This window comes from Corvus brachyrhynchos, unplaced genomic scaffold, assembly GCF_000691975.1.
Source record: "Corvus brachyrhynchos isolate BGI_N302 unplaced genomic scaffold, ASM69197v1 scaffold62, whole genome shotgun sequence".
Classification (NCBI taxonomy): domain Eukaryota; kingdom Metazoa; phylum Chordata; class Aves; order Passeriformes; family Corvidae; genus Corvus; species Corvus brachyrhynchos.
The window spans coordinates 2,605,094-2,625,437 of NW_008236629.1; the positions used below are offsets into that span (position 1 = coordinate 2,605,094).

General features: G+C 37.5%; 1 protein-coding gene across 4 annotated transcripts in view; it reads left to right on the forward strand.

Annotated features, from left to right (window-relative positions):
• Positions 1-2,664: 2,664 nt before the first annotated feature.
• The window catches only part of NAP1L4 (nucleosome assembly protein 1 like 4), a 24,409-nt gene continuing 6,729 nt past the window's right edge, over positions 2,665-20,344 (forward strand). For 2 of the 4 annotated variants that reach the window (XR_001859487.1, XR_001859488.1), the window contains exons 1-13: positions 2,665-2,764; positions 3,876-3,937; positions 5,370-5,469; positions 6,403-6,544; positions 6,647-6,733; positions 8,350-8,469; positions 9,053-9,124; positions 12,849-12,988; positions 14,889-15,034; positions 16,900-16,922; positions 17,554-17,673; positions 17,967-17,996; positions 19,226-19,303. Coding sequence is in view for 2 of the 4 variants with exons in the window: in XM_008644262.2 (XP_008642484.1) it covers positions 2,751-2,764; positions 3,876-3,937; positions 5,370-5,469; positions 6,403-6,544; positions 6,647-6,733; positions 8,350-8,469; positions 9,053-9,124; positions 12,849-12,988; positions 14,889-15,034; positions 16,900-16,922; positions 17,554-17,673; positions 17,967-17,996; positions 19,247-19,303 (1,113 nt within the window). In the remaining 2 variants the exon portion in view is untranslated. The remainder of the gene's footprint in view (positions 2,765-3,875; positions 3,938-5,369; positions 5,470-6,402; positions 6,545-6,646; positions 6,734-8,349; positions 8,470-9,052; positions 9,125-12,848; positions 12,989-14,888; positions 15,035-16,899; positions 16,923-17,553; positions 17,674-17,966; positions 17,997-19,225; positions 19,304-20,344) is intronic. The other 2 variants (XM_008644262.2, XM_008644261.2) reach the window with 1 other exon arrangement.

Here is a 20,344-nt window from a genome sequence, read left to right on the forward strand (position 1 = left end):
GATATCGTCCTTTTAATGCACTCTTTCTATCCTAGTGTGCATTGAGTTTACAGTTTCCTGCAGTTTTAAATGACGATGGTGTCTGATAGTTGTGCCAGACAAGTTGCAGCAGTAGCAACAACAGCAGCGGGACAGGGGTTTGATCTGCTCTCCTCTATCCCCAAAGCTTCATCTGCATGAGTCATTTGAAAACGGAGAACTGTCCAGAAGAAATGAGGCACTAATTTGTCCTCTTACTGGTGGTAATAATAATGATGCCTTCTGCTGTTATTTCCTTGGGTTCTGGTTGCTTTTTCATGTCTTTATTGGCTGAAAACTGAGCTCACTTGCTTGGAAGGTAACGAAGATGATGGACAGGAAGGCTCAGTGCTTTGGTACTGTTCTTCCTCAACTGGTGTGCCCTTTATCTCTAAAATTACCTTTGTCTCCCCTCTGCTGCCCTCACCAGCTTGTCTTGAACAGTTTTGTTGGTGACTCCGTGGCACTGAAGTCAGTGCAAGACAGCTGGAATGCAACTGGGAATCACAAGCTGTCTTCTAAGGAAGTTTCTTCTATTTCTTTATTTATATACTTCTTTTTACTTTCCAGTTGCCAAAGGCACAACTCTAGGGAGTGAAACAAGACTTGAAGTATGTATTTGCATCAGGGAATGGTGTCTTTTTTTCTTTTTTCTTTTTTTTGTTGTTTCTTGTTACTTGGGTGAATGGCTTTTGTCAGAACATGCCCAGTTCATGTCTGTTCCAGTGGAGATGAATTCAACTGCTATTAAAACATTATTCCATGTTTTCCAAACACGAACGAGGATCTTGTCTTCCATCAGCAGGCTTGAGAAGTAGTTCCCTGCAGGAAATACAGCACAACCAGCTGAGCACAAAAATTTATATGTGGAGCAGAGTCTTTTCCATTAGCTCTGTCTCTGGGCCTAGGTTAGAAGCCACAAGTCTTTGAGGATAATTTTTAAGTAATGCGAGTCCTCATTTTTAGTTGCTTGCTGTTGCCTCCTCTAATAGTGACTAGGATCATGTAACTTGTTGGCTGAGCTCTGATATTAGGCCAATTTGCTCTGTTTTACCTTTTTAATTGTATCTTTTTTTCCCCTGTCTTCTGTTGCCAAGGAAGGAAAGATTCATTTGTGCTCCTTTATTTCTTCACCTGTAACATTGTAAAAATCTTCTGTTTTGCTCTAGCAGGTGATTGCTGGCATTGCCACTTTCTCTTATTATGTTTAGGGCAAGAGGAAGAGTTTGGAGGTAAATCTGCCTGAGCTGGTGGAACACCTACTCTGCCAGAAGCCCCTTTTGTTTGTTCCTGGGCTTAAACTGTAGGGTGGGCTCCTAGGCTTATTTGGGAGATGTGAACAACTTCCTGTGGAATAACCTGAAGTACGCTGTTAGTGCTGTCAAAAATTACCAAAGCTTTTCACCTCTGTTTGAAATGGTTGTGAAAGTGTTGCTTTTGCAGCTTAGAGCAGGATTCAGCATTTTCCAGATGGGAGAGTGCATGCGATCTCTGGGCTGCCGCTCAAGTTGGCATTAGCACTTAGGTTCTTCTTTGGTAGCCCTCTATTGGAAACTGGGCCTGAGATCAGACTGTTTGGCCTTCACAGAACCAGAGAAATCAGACCTGTCAACTCTTGACAAGTGATTGAAGCTACTTTTTGTTCTGAATTTGACTTGCAGACTAACGACTTCTTTCGTGAAAGCTTGGTAGTGGAAAATACTGCCTGTGCTTCTGAATGGTAGGGAGTGATTATTGGAATTTGTGATCAGCTGTTTAAAATGGGGGTAAAAACCCCCAATTTGTGTTACTCAAATACATGTACGGGCTTGGCTGTTTCAACCCAGAAAACAAAGAACAGCAGAATAAGTTAGACAATCTGGCTCCCTCTGGTTTCTCAGGAGAGCTAATTTAGATACTGGGGGTTGGGGTAGCTGTGCTAAACTTGGTTCCAATCATTGTTAATAATGAGATTTTAACTTCTCTCTTTCCTCTTGGCTTTCTGACTCCTGATAAATAAATTCAAGGCAAATCTTTATACAGGGGATTATGCCTTCCTAGCTACTGTCAAAACCCCTTCTCTTGATGAATAATTTTCTTCTCTTCAATATTTTTTTTTCCTCTTTATCTAGCAACAGTTTTAGGCACATTGTAGAGCATCAGAAGCAGCTACTCACAAAAATAACCTTGATTAGACAGACAAGTGAAACATATTTTTCTGCTTCGGTGATAAAAGAGTCATTTGGAAGTTATTGTAATTCATTTGAACTTCCACTGTTTATAGCTCAAGTATGCTATATAGGCAGAGATGAAAAATTCATTATTTACTGTGATACTGTCAAGGAATTAGAAAATAATACATTTCTGTCTTCCTCTTTGGCTTATTTTTTTGATAGAATGCAGAGCTAATCTAGGAAACTGTGGCACTTATCTTCAGACCGAAGACCCACGACTGTGCAGAAATGCGTTAGTATCTGGAGTATATAACAGAAGAAATAAGTTCTAGGAGGGTTAAACCACCTGACAGACTGTTCAAAAACTTTTTAGTTTGAGTTGGGTATTGTGGTAGCTATTTAGTTTACTGTGAGGGATTATGCATAATGAATTTCTTAGCAAAACCAGCAGCTGTTAATTTGTATTGAGGTTTTAAACAATGACCTGTTCTATTTTCATCTTCTGTTGAGGTAAACAAATTACTGTTCAAGTATTTTTAAACACTACTTTTCAACTTGCAGGTGGATACAGGCACACAGATGGCAGATAACAGGTATGTTGGACTGTTTTCCTGAAATTAAATCAAGGTAGTTAGAGCCAGCTGTATATCTGGTCTTCTGCAGGAGAGGTTTTTGTTTGTTTTTGTTTTAACCTGTGAAGAGTGGCTTACTAAACTTGGATAAGAATAAAATGGTAATGTTTTTCTAAATGCTCTAAAGAACTGAAGAGCCTCAGTCTTTCTCTAATCTGTGTAATTTAAGCATGCAAAAGGCACCTTTTTTTTCTAGTTTATGTAGTATTTTTTGAACATACAGTATTTTTATGCAGCTGCTGCAAATCCGTATGCGCTGCTGCTCTTCTGAGTCTTGCAGTGCTGGATAAGCTGGTCTGTCCGGTACCTGATAATACCCATTTGTATATGTGATATCTCTTCTGGTTTTGTGTGTGAGTTAGGGTTAATTTCAGCAATATCCAGTGTTCATTTTGTGACCTCTAAACTGGCAGGGAGCACAGGGAAAGCTGGCTGGCTGTTGACTCATGCTGGGCCCTCTCCCTCCAGCACATGAAGTGTGATGGAAGATGTTGTGGCCTGGAGATGGGGAGGACATCTCTACTCTCTTTTGGAGTAGAAGAGAATTTTTTAATCAAAACAGCTTGTTAGAGAAGTTGGAAACAGAGCTTTTATCTCTTTGTTCGTCTTCCTTTCATACCTGCGTACTTTCTTAGGTTTTTCTTCGTCACACTAAAAGTGTCTCATATTCTCATTTGTGAATAATAACATTTTCCTGTGCAGAGTGAATGGCCACATGATTCACAGACTGAATCATACACATGAATGGCCACCCATTGACCTAATGAGATGAATTTATCTCTCAAAGGTTTTTGTTGTGGGCTTGTTATGTTTTGTTTTGAGGTTGGTTTGTTTCTTTTTTTTTGGCCTTACCTTTCCTTGCCATTGCATCCTATTCATCTTTGGAGATCTAGTTTCATATCCAAACCTTTGAGTTTTCACAAGGTTGAAGACATAAATATGTCTTTTATTGGCATACTTGTCTATATAACATGTATGTAGTAAATTGAAAATTCAGAATAACTTCTTCTTAAATGTTAACATTTTTGTAATGTGATGCTATTTTAATATGTTACCTTTTGAATTCTTTTAGTAAAACAGAAGATACTGCTTCAGATTCCCTGGAGGCTGCTAAAAATGCAAGCAACAAAAAAGGTAAGAAATGCATAGTAGTAGGTAACGTTACAGGAGTGGAATAAGCCTTTGCAGTTAAAGCTGAACATTTATTCACAGCTGTAAGCAAAACAATGGTTTTTAGGCTGTTCACTTTCTGATGTTTTCCATATTTATTGCAGCCAAAACCAGAGTGAAGGCTGTATTTTTGCATGTGTTGTGACTGTGATGCTTTACCATTGCACAAAATGTCCCACTAGACAGTTGGAATAAGGCCTGCAAAGGCTGGCTTGTAACAATGTGTATTTGTCATAATTATCAAAATGAACTGTTCTCTTTGGATGCTAGTTTTTTAGTGTCTTGTTTCTCAGAAAATGCATCTTTATAATATGTCCTCTTGGAAGTTTTTGTTCTCCAGTAGCAAGGTTACAGATGACTGTTGAATAGTGTTTTTCAAATTAATACTTCTGTGTGCAGAAAAGCTACAGTTCCATTGTTTCTCCAAATACTCAAATTTGTGAATTATAGCGAAATGTGGTCACTGGATGTTCTTTAGGTCTCCTTCATTACCTATTTCTATTTTTTTAAAGAAATGCTTTGTAACTGGCAATTGGAAATCACATGAGAACTGTTAGGCACCATTGAATACTTCTTACAGTCAAGTTGGATTGATAAAAAACAACAACAAAACCCCAAATAAATGAGAAAAACAAAGCAACACACAGGCATATAAAAGCTTCACAATGTTAGTTCTATGCAATTTATCGGCCTCTTAATGTCTGGGGAGAAGAGCACTGAGAAAGAAGGGAAAGATGTGAAAAGCAAAGGTCTTCCCACCATGACACCATGTGTGGTTATTAGTAAGGGTTTTTTAACTCCTAACCAGAAGCATTTTAGATTTGACCTCCTGAAAAATAGTCTTCTGTGAAGTGTTGTGATGACTGGGGAGTCTTACAGATTGTAAAATCATAATGATGTAAAAAATCAGTAGTTGCCAAGGTTACAGTGCTATGCTGCTTTATTGTCCAGTACACAAAGTAGCTGGCAGGGTTTTCGGGAGTCACGCTAACTGGAAGACATGTCTTGGAAGTGGAATTCAGTGGTTCTCCTCTTGCAAATTTATATGTGGGTTTTAAGGTACAGCTAATATAGAGGGAGGATAGAGAAACTCCGGTTTGCACTTTCTCACATAAAGGGAAAACAGGAAATTTGCTTGTGTTGGCAATGTACTACTTGCTTGTAAAAGCAACAGATAGATTTGCAAAGAGAAAAATGCTTTTTCTATCATTATCCAACTTTATATTCCTGAAATCTGGTCCTGAAGTAATTGTTTGTGTTATTAGTTAACTACAGTGGTGTTATTTGAAGTGTGAAAATAATGAGTATTTTTACTGTGACTGCTGTAAGACACAGTATGACAAACGTGCTATAAATCTATGCAAATTTGTTTGAATGTGGTTTTCTGTCTTCATAGAAAAGCTGGCAGACCAAGTGATGCAAAATCCACAGGTCCTTGCAGCTCTTCAGGAACGTCTTGACAACACATCACTTACTCCTTCAAGTTACATTGAAACGTAAGTACTGAGCATGATAAAATTCTTGCAAGACTGAAAGCATAATAGAATATTATTACTGTGTAATTGAGGTAGGAAATTAGAATAAATGATTCACTAAGAAAAATGGTTTACTTAACCCATGATTCACAGTGGCTTACTTTTGGAAGGAAGAGTGAAGTTTTAGCTTATGCAAACTTGCAAACAAAATTTTGTGCAGTTCAGTATTTTCTGTGGCCATTATTGTTTTGGATAGGAATAACTCCCTTCCCCTCCTTTGTTTCCCTCTCTGACCCTTACTCTGACAGGGCATGTGCTGCATTGATTGGTGATTTCTGTAAGATTGCTGTCCAGGATGTAATGGAAAGTTCAGGACCTGTATATCCCTAGTTTGAAGCTTAGTTTTATATTGACTGTAAAGTAGACTTAAATATTGCCTTTAATAAATACTTATGCTTTTATTTCTTGACTGAGAATAGCTGGCTGTAGACCTCTTTTTAGAAAAAACATAAGTTCTATCAAGCGTTCTTTTTACGTAACTGCATCTAAGTGTTCGATAATCTAAAGTGCAGATGGGCAGTGTGTTCTTTCAGAGTGTGACCTGTGATTCAAAGCTTTCCCTGTAGAATGCACAGTTCTTAGTTTTCATAGATGGATCAACACAAATCTAGTCTCAGAGTTTAGGTGTAAACAAAGGTATTCATTTCTGATCTCTGAACTACACGGGGAGGGTAGTGGTCCCAGGAAATGGAACAGAAGATAACACCTTTGAGAACAACTTGGGTAGGAGAGGATTCTTTCAACTTTTTGAAATAGGTTTTGGAGAAACATGTATATTTGACATAAGCCTTTTATTTAAAAATTGCACATAGTTGTAAGCAGCTTATTTTGCAGTAATATGTGAAATAATGGTGAGGCAACTAACTTTAAACCTTAAATAATGTTGGTTTTTAGTTTTCCAAAAGCAGTGATAAGAAGAATTGATGCCTTGAAAAAGCTCCAGGTGAAATGCGCCCATATAGAAGCTAAATTCTATGAAGAAGTACATGATTTAGAGAGAAAATATGCAGCACTCTATCAACCTCTTTTTGATAAGGTGGGAAAACTATGTATATAATTTTTCTTTGTTCCTGTCAGTTCTGGTTGCATATACATAGTTTCGCATCTTCAATTACATTCTTTGTTTTTTTTAACACAGAGAAGAGAGTTTATTAATGGGGAAGCTGAACCCACAGATGCAGAGTCAGAATGGCACAGTGAAAATGAGGAAGAAGAAAAACTGGCTGTGAGTACAAGCTGGGTCATAAACTATGGATATATCAGGTTGTCAGAGTTAAATTCCTGTTCTTGCCATTGAAAGACTTAACTTTTGTGTCAGTGATACGTTCTTGTGATGAAGACACTGTTATGTCCAGTGAAAGCTTCTAAACTTTTAGTTCAGTCTTTTTTCAAAAAATCTGTGGCTTGAGGGAATCGAGGAGTTGCCTTTGTTGGCACTGTTCGTAACCTGTTAACAGCATCTTCCTGCTAATGGGTTCCATTCCAGTGCTACATGAAACCCCAAGATAATAAAAGGCTGGTTGTTTCTCTGCCTGTCCCCATTATTTTGGGGGACATCATTAGCTTTCATTTTCAGGAATACAGGTGAGACACTTGGCACACAGTCACAGAGCTAATATAATGTGTGCTGGCTGGTGGATTCCTACTTGTCTATTGAGTAGGAGCTGTCTAGATTTAGGAGGCATAATATAGTCTGTAGGCTGCCTGTTACTTTCCCAGCATCATTTCTGGAGATGTGTGCTCAGGCTTTGTCTCAGGAAAGCGACCTACTTAGAAAACTGTTTGCCATTCTGTCAGGTTTTCTTTGCTTTTTCCTTAGCCTGATTTCTTCTGGTTTTTTGTGTTGGTTTTTTTTTTTTTTTTCATTCTGTCAGGTTTGTTTTGTTTTTTCCTTAGCCTGTTTTTTTTTGTTTTTTTTTTTTTTTTTTTTGGATGCTGTTCTGTATTCAAAGTGAATTGTTCTCTTTGTTTTTACTGATCTCCTGAGATTTAGCATGACACAGTACTCCATGTGCATGAGAAAAAACCGTTCCTTAGGCTCTGTGTAAATACAGCATTGACAGGCCAAATTCCACACAATAAAACCAGAAAAATGTCTGGATGGGAAGTAAACTGCAGCTTCATATTCTTGGCTCGTCATAACCCAAGTAACTGCCAAAACCATCTTAAATATCTGCTGCTATCTAGTGGTGTAAAAGGAAAGGTGCAATACAACTAATTGACACTCCCAATTTCCAGGGTTGTTTGGGATTGAGAAATGACTGAGTCATTCTTCTGTTTTATAACATTTGACATGAGTTATGTGGAGGGCATCCTATTTCCCAAAAGAGTAATAATCGGACTCAGCATAATAATGAAAAATACCCATGAAAGACAACTTTACAAGTATTCTGCAAAATTGGGAAGCTGAAACAGCATTTCAGAGGGCAGTGTTAAATTTTAAATTTTTAGATTAAATGCTGTAGATGGCTTCTGGAGCTACAGAAAGGCGATTAATAGAAAAATAGGCATTTATATTTTTTTCTCTTTATAGAAAGATAGAAAGTGTTTTAATTATTTGTTTGTCAAATCAGTGAAGCAGACACTTGATCTACTTAGTCTTCATATAGAAGAATTTCAAATGAATTGAAAGTAAATCCAAATTAAATGTGTATATGTTTAGTTGCGTAAATAAATCTTGTATCTCTTAACTTGATTTACAGAGGCAAAAAAAGTAGATTTCAAATGTTCCTTAAGCACAGTTTCAGAGATGGCAATTGTTTTATACTTCTGTCTCTGTTTATTGAATATACTAAAAAGTCACAATTTAATTTCTTGGCTGTTTCTGTATTTCTTTCCCAGGGAGACCTGAAAAATGCAGTGGTAATAGACGAAAAAGCAGAAGAGACAAATGTCAAAGGAATTCCAGACTTCTGGTTTACTATCTTTAGGAATGTAGATATGCTAAGTGAATTAGTACAAGTAAGTTTCTGCTCTGAAATGAGCAACTTCTGTTGTGTTAAATTAATTGCTGCTTTTCCCATTAGTAGTCAATCGATTCTCGTGGAATATGTGTGATACACCAAATCTGCTGAGTCTTTGGAATCCCTGAAGATGCTTGAAAGGCTAATGATGGACAAGCATTTTTAGTTTAGTCCATAAAGGATTATTTTTGCAAGGATGTTATAGGAATACCCATGGATTGGTTGAATTAATGTTAAATAGCTTAGGTAGTTATGCCTGCACTTGTATTAATTGCTTTTAATGCTGTTAAAGAGGAATTCCCTGGAGTGTGTCTTCCTGTGAATCTCACTGGCAATAAATACCCTGAATGAAGTTACTGTATTTTCAGTAATACATCCTGGCAGCATTGTTTACTGAAGACAAGGCCTAATGATTGAGAATTTGGCACATAGTGTTTGCAGCTATGATTAAGAAATTTAGATCCAGATCTTTACTTCAGCTGAAATTGTTGAATTAGTTACAGACTTTGGTTTTTGCTTGGGAAGAGGCTGTTGTTCTAAATATTGCCTGCTGAATTGGATTTTACTTCTTTTTTGCTTAGGAATATGATGAACCTATCTTGAAACATCTGCAGGATATTAAAGTTAAGTTTTCTGAACCAGGACAGCCTATGGTGAGTTTTCTTGGCTTGTTTCTCATGAAGATTGTAGTAATGAAGTGAACAGCATTCCAAAATATTCATTCAGCTCTCTTTGGCTGTATTGTGTGTGTGAGCTTTCTTTCTAAGGTAGTATTTTCATGCTTTGCCTTGTAAAGATTTATCTTCAGCTTTCCTGACTCTTTGCTCTTTCATTCTTAGCTTGGACAGCTCTGACATTACTGTAGGTTGTAGATTAAAATTCTGGCCCAATTCTGTCTAGTTTTTTGCTTTCTTTTTCTCTCTCAAATTCAAGTGTAGCTGCTCTTAGTAATACAATTACATCGCTGGTTTTGATTTGAAAATGAATTGTGGGTAAAATTCTGGGTATCAAATATTTTATCAAATGAGATGTGACTTGGTAATACTAATTAAAGACAATTATTATGAATACCTGTTGAAAAGAATAGAAAATAGATAGAATTTTAAAAGTGTATCTAATGAGTATTTCTTAAAGTACAACTTTATTTTTGGAAATTGTTTTCTTGTTTAAGTTCAATGTACAGAAACAGACTCTGTGGTTGTTGAAAAGAAGTTGTTCTGCTGCTTATTCAATTTATGCAGACTATACTTATTCCTTGAATTGTCTTTGATGGGGAGGCAGGGAGAATGATGGAATTGGAGCCTACACATACTTTCTTTAAATTTTATCATTGTGGCTTTTTTCTTATATTTGGTATTTTTTGTTTTGCCTTATGGAGTTACGGTCTTCTGACAATGTCTGATATAAATGCAAGACAAGCTTCATTGAACAGTCCCATAAGAAAGATGGAAGTACTTTCTCAGAATAGCTTTTAAAGGTTAATAAAAAGTTGGTTTGGGGTTTTTTGTGTTTTGTTTTTTAGTCCTTACTGTTTTCTTCTACTAGTCCAGAAACTCAAGCTGATAATAGGCAAGAAAGTAGTATGGCAGAGGAAAACTGAGAATTAAGTTTCTAAATACTGCTGGGGCTTAAGGAGAGGATATGAGTTTTATGAAGAAAATGAATTATCTAAGCACAAAGTAAGGTATTCTAAGAAGCTGGCTGTTTTTATCTTGAAGCATATCTATTCAGTGGCATCTGGATGAGATGGGAATAGGTTTTTTTGCCTACATCATTTTTATGCTCTCATTCAGCTTTGTTTTACAGTACCTTAAGTTGGAGAACTCTTGAAACAAGGGATTTATCTGGTCTTGCACTGTTCGTAACCTTTTGACAGCATTTTTCTGTCAATGGTTCCATTCCAGTGCTACATTAAATCCAGAAATGGAAGGCTGACAAATTCCATGTCCCTTCTGTATTTGGAGACAAAGGATGTGTTCCTAACTGCTTGAGTAAAACCTGTTCTGCAGCTGTGTGACTGTCTTATCTGCAATTCTCTGTTGAAAATTGGGGCAGCAGTGGTAGCTTTGTACTGTAAGAACTTCACATAACCAGAGTGTCACAGATGCACTAATTCTGCTAGGAATTAGGTTTTGCTGCTAAAGAAATACATGATAATTAGGAATTTTCTGATTTACTGTTCACCCAAAACAATTAACTGTAGTTATGGTACTCCAAAAGTGGATTTACCTGACTTAAGTTAAAGTGCTTCAAAGTCCTGTTTGTTATGGCCTGCACATAGAAACTTTTATCTGCGTGAAGCATAAGTGATTCCATTGCTATTTGTTTTTACTTATTTATAATCATATGGATAAACTTACATGTATTTTATAATTATAATTTCTATTTACGTATGTATTTGGACATCAGGATTCTTAGCTAGCATATTCAGATCTGGATGGTGCATCTGGGTATAACTTAAATAGCTTAAAAAAGAGAAGTTTTCTTTTTTTGAACTTCCTGAGAACATAGCTGATAAAAAAAAAAACCCCAGAGGTGTCCAAATAAAGAGTGCTGGAAAGGTCATTACAAGACTTCAAATACTATGTGAAGCTTGAAGCCTCTTGTTTCTTAATTAGCAGGTATACAATGAAATGCTGAAATGCAGTCTGTGCAGATATTTTTGTCTTGCTAGCCCTTGGGATCCTGCATGCGAAGTAGTGCCACTGGTTGGTTATTTATAGCCCCAGTGATGGTTTATGGGATTATTTGGGTATGGTGTTCGTCACTGGTAGTGGATAAGCTAAGTTTGTAGCTCTTCCCCTGAGCATGTTTGCCAGAGAGAGATTAGTCTTTGCTGAAGGCAGCCTCCAAACCATGCAGCTGTCTTGAATTGCTTTAAAGGGGAGTAAAGCTGAAATAGGCAATATGAAGTCAAACACAGATATTCCAGTGTAGTGCTGGGTGCCAGTGGCTTCCTGTCCTTAAACAGCGAGCACGGGGGTGGGGAAGGCTGCTGTTGCCATTGGTCTCCATCACTCCTTGACCACTGTCTTTGCAGATTTGAGTCATGTGAGGAGATTCATGGAGTCTTAGGAAGATTAAGGGGCCTTTGGGAGATGAGTGAGAGATAAATATCTTTGATGAACAAGCTGTTGTCCCGAGTTATTTATCTTGTCTGCGCATGAATAGCCTTGAAAAAGAGGATGACAAGGCATCCTCCTTGGTGATAACAGACAGTTTTCTGGCCTGAGTGTGAAGAATGCCTGGGGAAGTATATTCAGGGCCAGTCTTTTGGCAGCTATGTAGTCTGTTTTGTGTGCAGATTAGGGCTAATTCTTGAGGCATATTACTGGGGGAGTAAATGAAATATTTAAGGTAACTGTTACACATGCTGTGGCTGGGCAGTGATGTTGGGAGCTTTGGCTTTCAGTCCTTCCAGTGTGCTGAACTGACCCGCTGGCTTTTTCCCCTTCAAGTCACTAAATCAATGCTGCCAAAAACCTTTATCCTTTATTGTTTTCCCTGTTCCAAGACAGCTTGAGTTTTGGTTTACTTTAAAAAGTTCACAGTTGGTCCTGAGTGCAAAGAGAGCATGGTGCAAGCAGTTTAGAAAGCTTTACAGATCTGAAAATTGATGCATTGTGGATGCTGTGGTTTTCTGTAACTGGAGCCTTTTGTTCTCCATGTAAGAAACTGAATCTCTGCAGACAATTTTTGGGTGCCAGAGGAAGTTCAAACATAAATAGAAACACCTGCTTCAGGCTGTAACCTGTTGAGACATGTTGGTTATAGGATTCAGTTTATAAAGTCAGTGTTCTTTTGCAGAATTTCCTATTATCAAATGGAAAAAACCCCTCTGGTTCCTGGTGGAGTGTACCATTTAAATAGACTCCTGCAATCTAAATTGTGCTTTAATTGGATATAAAATCTGATTCACTCTCTTAAGATCATGGTATTGATCAGACTTGGGGGAGCAGTGGAACCACTTGGTATTGTTCTGATGTTAAAGTGACTTCAGAATAACAACTTCTTCATCCCTAGTGCAAGGATGATGAGAGGCTTCCATAGGAAATGAAATCAAGACTTCTCTCAAAATACTTATTTCTAAGGTTGCTTTTAAGACAGCAGTTCTATATGTGAAGGTGAATGAAATGTACTAATTACCTGTTTAAATCTAAGCCAAGGTTGTTGTAGCTTCTTGCTGCATTTGAAATTCATTGACATTCTTAATTTCCTGCTTCTGCTGTAGTTTGAAATGTGTTTGCCATCAAATTACCTTTTTTTTTTTTTTTTTTTTTTTTTTTTTTTTTGTATTTTCAGAGTTTGATTAATGATAATTATGCTGATGCACTATTTCGTAGATGAAAGTTAGTGGTAACATAAAATTTCTTCCAGTCTTTCTCATTAGAGTTCCACTTTGGGCCCAATGACTACTTCTCTAACTCAGTCCTGACGAAAACATACAAGATGAAGTCGGAGCCAGACAAGACAGATCCCTTTTCATTTGAAGGACCTGAAATAGTTGATTGTGAGGGGTAAGGAAAACTCAAACTCAAAAAAGCTTCTGAAGTAAAAATGTGGGGGTTTTTTTTGCTTACTGTGATAATAATTAGTGAAGATAAAATTGTTACTGACTTCAAAACTGGGAATGTTTGTAGGGATAGTGATGATGTTAGCCTCAGCATGCAGAAGTAACAGATGCATAGATGGAGATGTATTTTAACATAGTGTACATTTTAAATTGGACACCTTTCAAATTTAACAGCTCTCTAATTGAGGTAACAAACCTTTTATTTCCAGATAACTGGGTAAATTATTTTTAGTCATTACTTTTCAGACTACTCCCCTCCTTAGTAAGTGGCCTTAGACTCTCTTGGATTCTTATCATCTCCTCAGACAGGAATTGATTTATTATTATCAGGCAGGAATAGGTCATATGTATCATGTACTCTTTCAGCTTGTTTTGAGGCTGGAACATAAAGACCATGCAGTTTGATTCTGGCAGCTGTGGCTAATGCAGCAAATTTTTTGAATTTTATTTTTACTGTTCTTGCAAAACATGTTCAGAAAACAGCTGTGGATGGTAAATTCTCGTGTCTGTCCTGAAAGTCTCAGTTGAACACCACATTAGAGTTTTTTGGGAGTGAAAGAATCATTCCATCTAATCTAAGCCTTTCTCTTCCCATCCGTGAACTTTGCTCTATAACCAAATTTCAATGCCACACCAGAGCAGAGCTGGCACAAATGAAAAATGGCTTTTGTACTCTATTTTTCTCAGCATCTAAGTATTCTTTTCTGTTGGTGATTATTTGGGTTTTGGGGGTTTTTTTCTATTCCTTCAAGGATGTGTTTTGGTGGGTTTTTTGGGGGTTTTCTAACTCACGCTTAAGAAATGCCAAATACTTGGTTTTTTGAATGCATGCTGACAACCTCAAAACTTCTTGACTTTTAGTGCTACATTGAATTGAGCATTCACCTGCAGTGAGGCAAAAAGTCTGCTTGGATGTTTAGTGAAAGTTGTGCCTAAATAACAGACTACTCCATTTTGAAGAAAACTTAATTCATTATAGCAAAATATTTTCTGTTAAAGTATTACAAAGGAATGCTTTCTTAGGTTGCGGATTTGTCAGAACTTTGATTTCAGTTGATGTTTCCTGATGAAGGTATTAGATATGGTACAAGTAGAGCAGGAAAATGTTTCTGTGACTTGTTACACAGGTTAAGTGTAAAACTGGTGGCTGGCCATCTGTCTATAGGACAAGATATTTTTGAGGCACTTAAGGGTTACTGTGACACTGTTATTTCCATTACAGGTGAATTAGCTGTGTTTGCCCCTCACTCTTTGCTATGTGCAGTTTTGGGTAAAGCTTAGTTGAATGGAGACAGACTTTTTATTGAGTGTCAGTTTGTACAGCAGCAGAATGGAACTGAGATTAGGCTCTTTTCAGCTTGATGTGCTTGGCTGCCAAGTCAATCTAAGCACTGCTCTTTGGAGAGCTCAGACACTGCTCTCCCTGGCCACTCTTTGGACACGCATTTTTAGGGTAACTGGACACTTCCTTGACCTGTAGTGAGAGGATGTAATGCGTTGTTTCCTAATGGTCTGACTGGTGTGATTTTTTCTGAAATAGTTTAATCCTGTCCTTGGTGGCAGAAGTCCAGTTGTTGGGCCAAAGAGGTATTGAATTATGAGTAGAGTGGGGGCAGTGATTAGTCTGCCGAGACAAACTTGTATAGCATTTTCATTTAGGGAAATATTTGATATGTCCAAATACCCATCATCTGTAGGCCTATGATCCACTTCATATCTTGTCAAGTAGCTTTATCTAGAGAGTGATAAGCCATCTTGGCCTTGATGTTGCTGCTCTGCTGCTCAGTTCCTTCTTTTCCGTGGTGCCTTGTGTTAAAATGCTGTTTCTTACATGCTGTCTCTAGGTGTACTATTGACTGGAAAAAAGGAAAAAATGTCACGGTTAAAACAATCAAGAAGAAACAGAAACACAAGGGCCGAGGCACAGTTCGGACAATTACTAAACAAGTACCTAACGATTCATTTTTTAACTTCTTCAGCCCAATAAAGGGTAAGCTTAGAAATTAAGAATTTAGGATCCTTAAAATAGGTTGTGTTTTGCTTATATGTATTTGTATTTATGTGGCTTAAACATTCAAACTATTTATGCTGCTGCCTTGTAAACTGTCTGCTTACTAGAGGAGGATTGCAAACTCTTGCCCATCCAGATTATTTTGTTCTGATGTTATTCTGTAGAATTTGGCCAGTAGGTGTGCAGTGTAAACAGGATTCATAGTATGAAAAGAGTCTCATGTAGACTCTCTTAAAGAAGTTAACACGTTTTACCACAGGATGGCTCCATGCATCAGTTTGATCAGTTTCTAACATGCAAAAGAAATGTATTCCACTGTTGGTCAAGTTACAGCATAGCAGTTTGATCGAAACCTCTGTGTCAAGTGACAGAACTTCCTGTAGTTTCTTCTGTGATCAATTAGGGTTTCCTGATACTCCACATGGAATTTTGTCATTTTCCTTGTCTGATGTTAGATGTGTACTCACATATTAAACAATTCAGATGGATTCCAAAACCATTTTTTTTTTTTCTTGGTACATCTTTCATCATCCTCTTCTGCGAACATAGATGAAGGAAGTAGTTTATTTTGTGGACTAAAGGGGCCCTACAAGAAAGGTGGTGAGGGACTTTTTGCAAGGGCATGTAGTGACAGGACAAGAGGAATGGCTTTATCCCAAAAGAGGGCAGGTTTAGGTTAGATAATAGGAAGAAATTCTTGACTGTGGAAGTGGTGAGACACTGGAACAGCTTGCCCAGAGAAGTTACGTATACCCCATTCTTGGAAGTGTTCAAGACTGGATGGGGTTTTCAGCAACCTGGTCTCATGAAACATCTCCCTGCTCATATGGGAGGGGTTGAAACTAAGTCATCCTTAAGGTCCCTTCCAGCCCAAACCATTGTGTGATTCCAGAGTTGTACTGAACAGAGTGGTTCTTGATTCTGTTGCGGGCTGTTATGAACTAGCTGTCCCTCCTAATTACCACTGCAAATCCTCATGTACATGGGGTAAGAAACACAGGATGATATGTATTTCCAAAGTTGGAGGTGGTTTGGTACAGAAATACCCTTTAAATTTTGTTGGTGCTTTGAGGAAGGGATGGAGATTTGTCTCCTGTTGTTATATTGTTCTTTTAAATACTTAAAGGGTACACTTCGGAATTAATTGTATGAGATAAGACACTGACATCTGCTGGCAGTTGACACTTGCATTTTCAACTTGAGAACAGACTAAACCAAATGATCACTTTTACAGTAGATCCCATGGTAGTGTAGAGAAGGGAAATACATTTTGATTTGTGTTGGGGTTTTTTGCATTGATTTGTTTTTTTTATTGTTGGTTAGTTGGTTGGTTTTGTCTTTAAACAAACAAAACACCCACCCTGTTCCATGCTGGTTACGGTACTGAGCCTCCTCTCAACGATGCTTTGCAGATTCTTGTCAAAATGTTCATCTGCTTGGTGCTAATAACTGTTTTGGGGGAGAGGAGATGATTTGTAGTGCTGTAGCCACATGAAGTTACTGTAATTACAGTATTTATATAGAAACTAAATATGTTGATCCACATGCCCTCTGAGCCCATCCTTGTAGAAAGAGTATTTCCTGTGCAAAAATCTTTGATGTACAAATGGCAGCTTTGGTGCTCTAACTACAACATATGAAATTCTTAAAAGTACAGTTTCTAGGTTTAACTTAATACTAATCTGAATTGTCATTATAGTTTTAATAGTTACCTTGTGAAGCCTTTATAACCTCAGTGTTTTCTGGTATGAGAAGGTCTTTATACTGTGTTTTGTCATCTTGAGTGTTGAGGTGGGTGATACTATACAGGCTTTTCTTAAATTTGTTGTCTTTTCTTTTTGCAGTATCTGGTGATGGAGAGTCATTGGTAAGTTTTTGAAATGGCACAATTGCGCTTTGCCACATCCTTTTTGCCAAGTCACTGTATAGTGACTATAGAGTTCTTTTATCAAGTACTGTGTATTATTATTGTTATTTTTGCTTTTGACTAAACTGGGCTTCACCTTGATAAAGTGAAAGGATACTGTCGACTTCTCCAAGTAATCCGTTGACAGTTCACTGTTAGCCGACTTGCTGATCCAAAACATCTCCAGTGGTTGCTGTTGACAAGGTCATTATTTTCCCTGCCCACGCAGCACTCCTGCATGGCTGGTACCTGACTTCTTTAAAAATCAGTCTGGAGCATTCTGAACAGTTCTGTAATGTCAGATGCCAGAGCCAGCCAAGTCTTTGAGCTTTTACTAGAAGGTGCCTGAGCAGGACAGTAATGTGTGTATAGAAAGTAGGAAACTTGTACAGAAAATCTCAATTCTGCAAATCTAGATTTAGACTTCAGATTTTATTGTTACAAAGTTAAGTATACTGAAAGTACCTGTGACCTCAAGGTTGATAATGACAGGGTGATGTTTTCCCAAACCTGTTAGGTTGAAATATTTTCATCTGCTTCTGTGTAGCACATCACATTTGCAATAGAAAACTCAAGCTGACTTGCCTTACAGGATGAAGACTCAGAATTCACTTTAGCAGCAGATTTTGAAATTGGACACTTCTTCCGTGAAAGGATAGTCCCTCGTGCTGTGTTGTATTTCACTGGGGAAGCTATAGAGGATGATGATAACGTATGTATGCAATTAGCATTTTGTTTAGTAGTCAGCACATAGACAGAAAAATTCTCCTCCTTTGCTGATTAGACTAGTGGGAAGTATTAATAACATGAGAATAACAAAAAAACCCCTGAAGAGATTCCTGTTACTTGGGGACAGGAAAGAACCATTCAACTTGCTGTAAGTTGTTAATCTACACCTGGAAGGGGTTTTGTTTCAGTTAGTGTTTGAACATGCTACACATATTACTGCAGAAGTTTTTATGCAAATACCAGCAGAGCTAATTAAACCTTGGGTTTGTTTTTCAGTTTGAAGAAGATGAAGAAGGTGAAGAGGAGGTGAGATGCACACTGTATTTTTTATAGATAACTGATTACCTATTCCATTCCAGCGCCAGGAATAGTTCCTATATGGAGCAGAAAACAGTTGTTCATAAATGCCCTTGTGCATGGTACTTCTTTACAAAAGAGTTCAGCATTCATGACTTGCAAAAGTGTGGCTGGTTTTTCCTCTTCAGAAAAGTACTTTCTGCAAGAGCATTTATCCATGTTTTTTCTAGTATTTTGAAAGCTGCTTTCTGATGAGTCAAAAATTATAGACAAGGGTTTTTTTCTAGAGTGCTGCATGATAAGTATCTGTTCCTTAGGTGGTAGTGGAATTCAGCTGTCAGCTTTTAGTTGTCATAAGCTTGAAGACTGGGTCTTACTAAATATAAAGTAAAAAGGGGAAGTGTGTAACTGCTCAGTATAAAAGCTCAATTTAGGCTGGAATTTCTCGTATACTAAGAGCTCTGGTCTGTTTGCAGTAGTGTTGCATGAATACAAACACACTGTGAAAGGCTTTGCACAAAATCTCTAAATGTTACCACACTTAAATGAACTAATACCCTTTGCATTTTTTGCTTAACTGCTTTTACTGTGCTGTTCTCGCTAATTTGTCAAAGGTACAGCCCTGGCTGTCAGGTTCACCACACCAGAGTACATCAGAAGTTGTCAAGCTGCTGATCTGATGTGAGCTAGCAGCCTTCAGCATGCAGTCTCTTTTTTCTCTGTGCTTAGGCTGTTAAGTGGCTAAACATTTTCATATTTTTATTTTTTAAGCTGGGTATTGATAGAAGTGTGTATGTGTATTTCTCATCAGTCTCCAGTGCCAGATGTTATCACTTGGATGTGGTTGTGTGTAAAACTGAGTGCAAAAATCCTGCACAGGAGTGCATAGCCTGTCCACAGTAATCTAAATAAACACTCTTTGGCGGGAGACCGAAACAAAGAACAAAATCAGACATATATACCTATTACCAGAATAAAGTTCCAAATAATTTGTTAGGTAGAAGTTTTAAAATTGCTGTGGGACTGCAGCAGCAGCTTACATAGGAAGGTTGCCTTAAGACATAGTGAAACCTTTATATAATCTTTTGAAGATTTTGCATTTAAAACTTCGAATTCTTTTAAATCAGCCCGATGTTGACATCTGAAACACTCTGGAATACAGTGATAACTTAATCTGCTACTTTGCTTTTTATCCATTACAAAAAGTTGCACTTTTAACCTGTTTTAATTTCTGTTAGTTTATCTCTATTTTGTCATAGGAGTTGGAGGGGGAAGAGGAGGGAGAAGAGGAGGAAGATGCAGAGAGTGATCCTAAGGTAAGGACTTTGTATGCTTAGTCATAACACAGACTATAATTATGAGCAGTGTAGCTAAGGGTATAATAGTTTGTGAAGAGATCAATAAATATTTTGAAACTCCCAAAAACACCCTAACTTCTGACTCTGCAGTGTTTTCATTATCTTCAGCACTCAAATTGCTCTTAAAAAAGAAGTTAATGTTTCTGTCAGTTGAGAAAATGTAGGTTTTGACTTCCAACAACCTGCACTAAGATAACTTCCAAACTGTGTGCCTTTGCATCTTAATGGCATCTCTGTGTAGTGCTGATATATAGTTTTCCTTTAGAAAGGTCATATTCATATGTTCTTTGGCTGGACTTCAAGTTAGAATTAGTCTGACAAATCTCAACTAGCTTGTTTGTTTATTTTCTTTTCCTTAGAATTGTTCTTTATCGTTGTCCTGATGGCTGCAGGTTAGACTCCACGTCTGTACTTGGTTAGAAATCAAAAAAAAAAAATCAGTCCTCAACTTTGAATTTTAAATTTTATGATACCTGGCTTAAAATTCAGCCTTGAAGGGTTAGTGTTCCTTCTGACAGGTATTTCTCAGTTCTTCAGTCATGGTAAACACTTATATTTGGTGAAGCTGGGATAGTGATGACAGACTTGTGTTCATTTAGTTCTTAAAACATCAGCTTTCAATTTTTTATAAAGACAGATGAAAAAATGAAAGGCATGCAAAACTGCTTGATCTTTGGATGAAAGTCTTAACAGCAGCTTGACATGTCATTCTTCTGGTGTAGTTTTATGCACATCATCGTATCATTAGTAAATGCTTTTTGTCACTATCAAGCATCAAGTTTGGTTTTCTTTAACGATAAATTCTGTATACTAAAGAAAGTCTGTCTTGTACAAAGATCGATCAAACAGGGTTAGATGGGCAGAAATCAATATTCTGACTGCTCTGTAGGATCAAGATGCAGTGGTGTACCTGTTATGGGAAAAAGTTGGACAGCTGAGAAACAGTGCTAGTTCTATATCAACATATGTTTGTGTGAAGTATCAAATATGCTTCTAGAG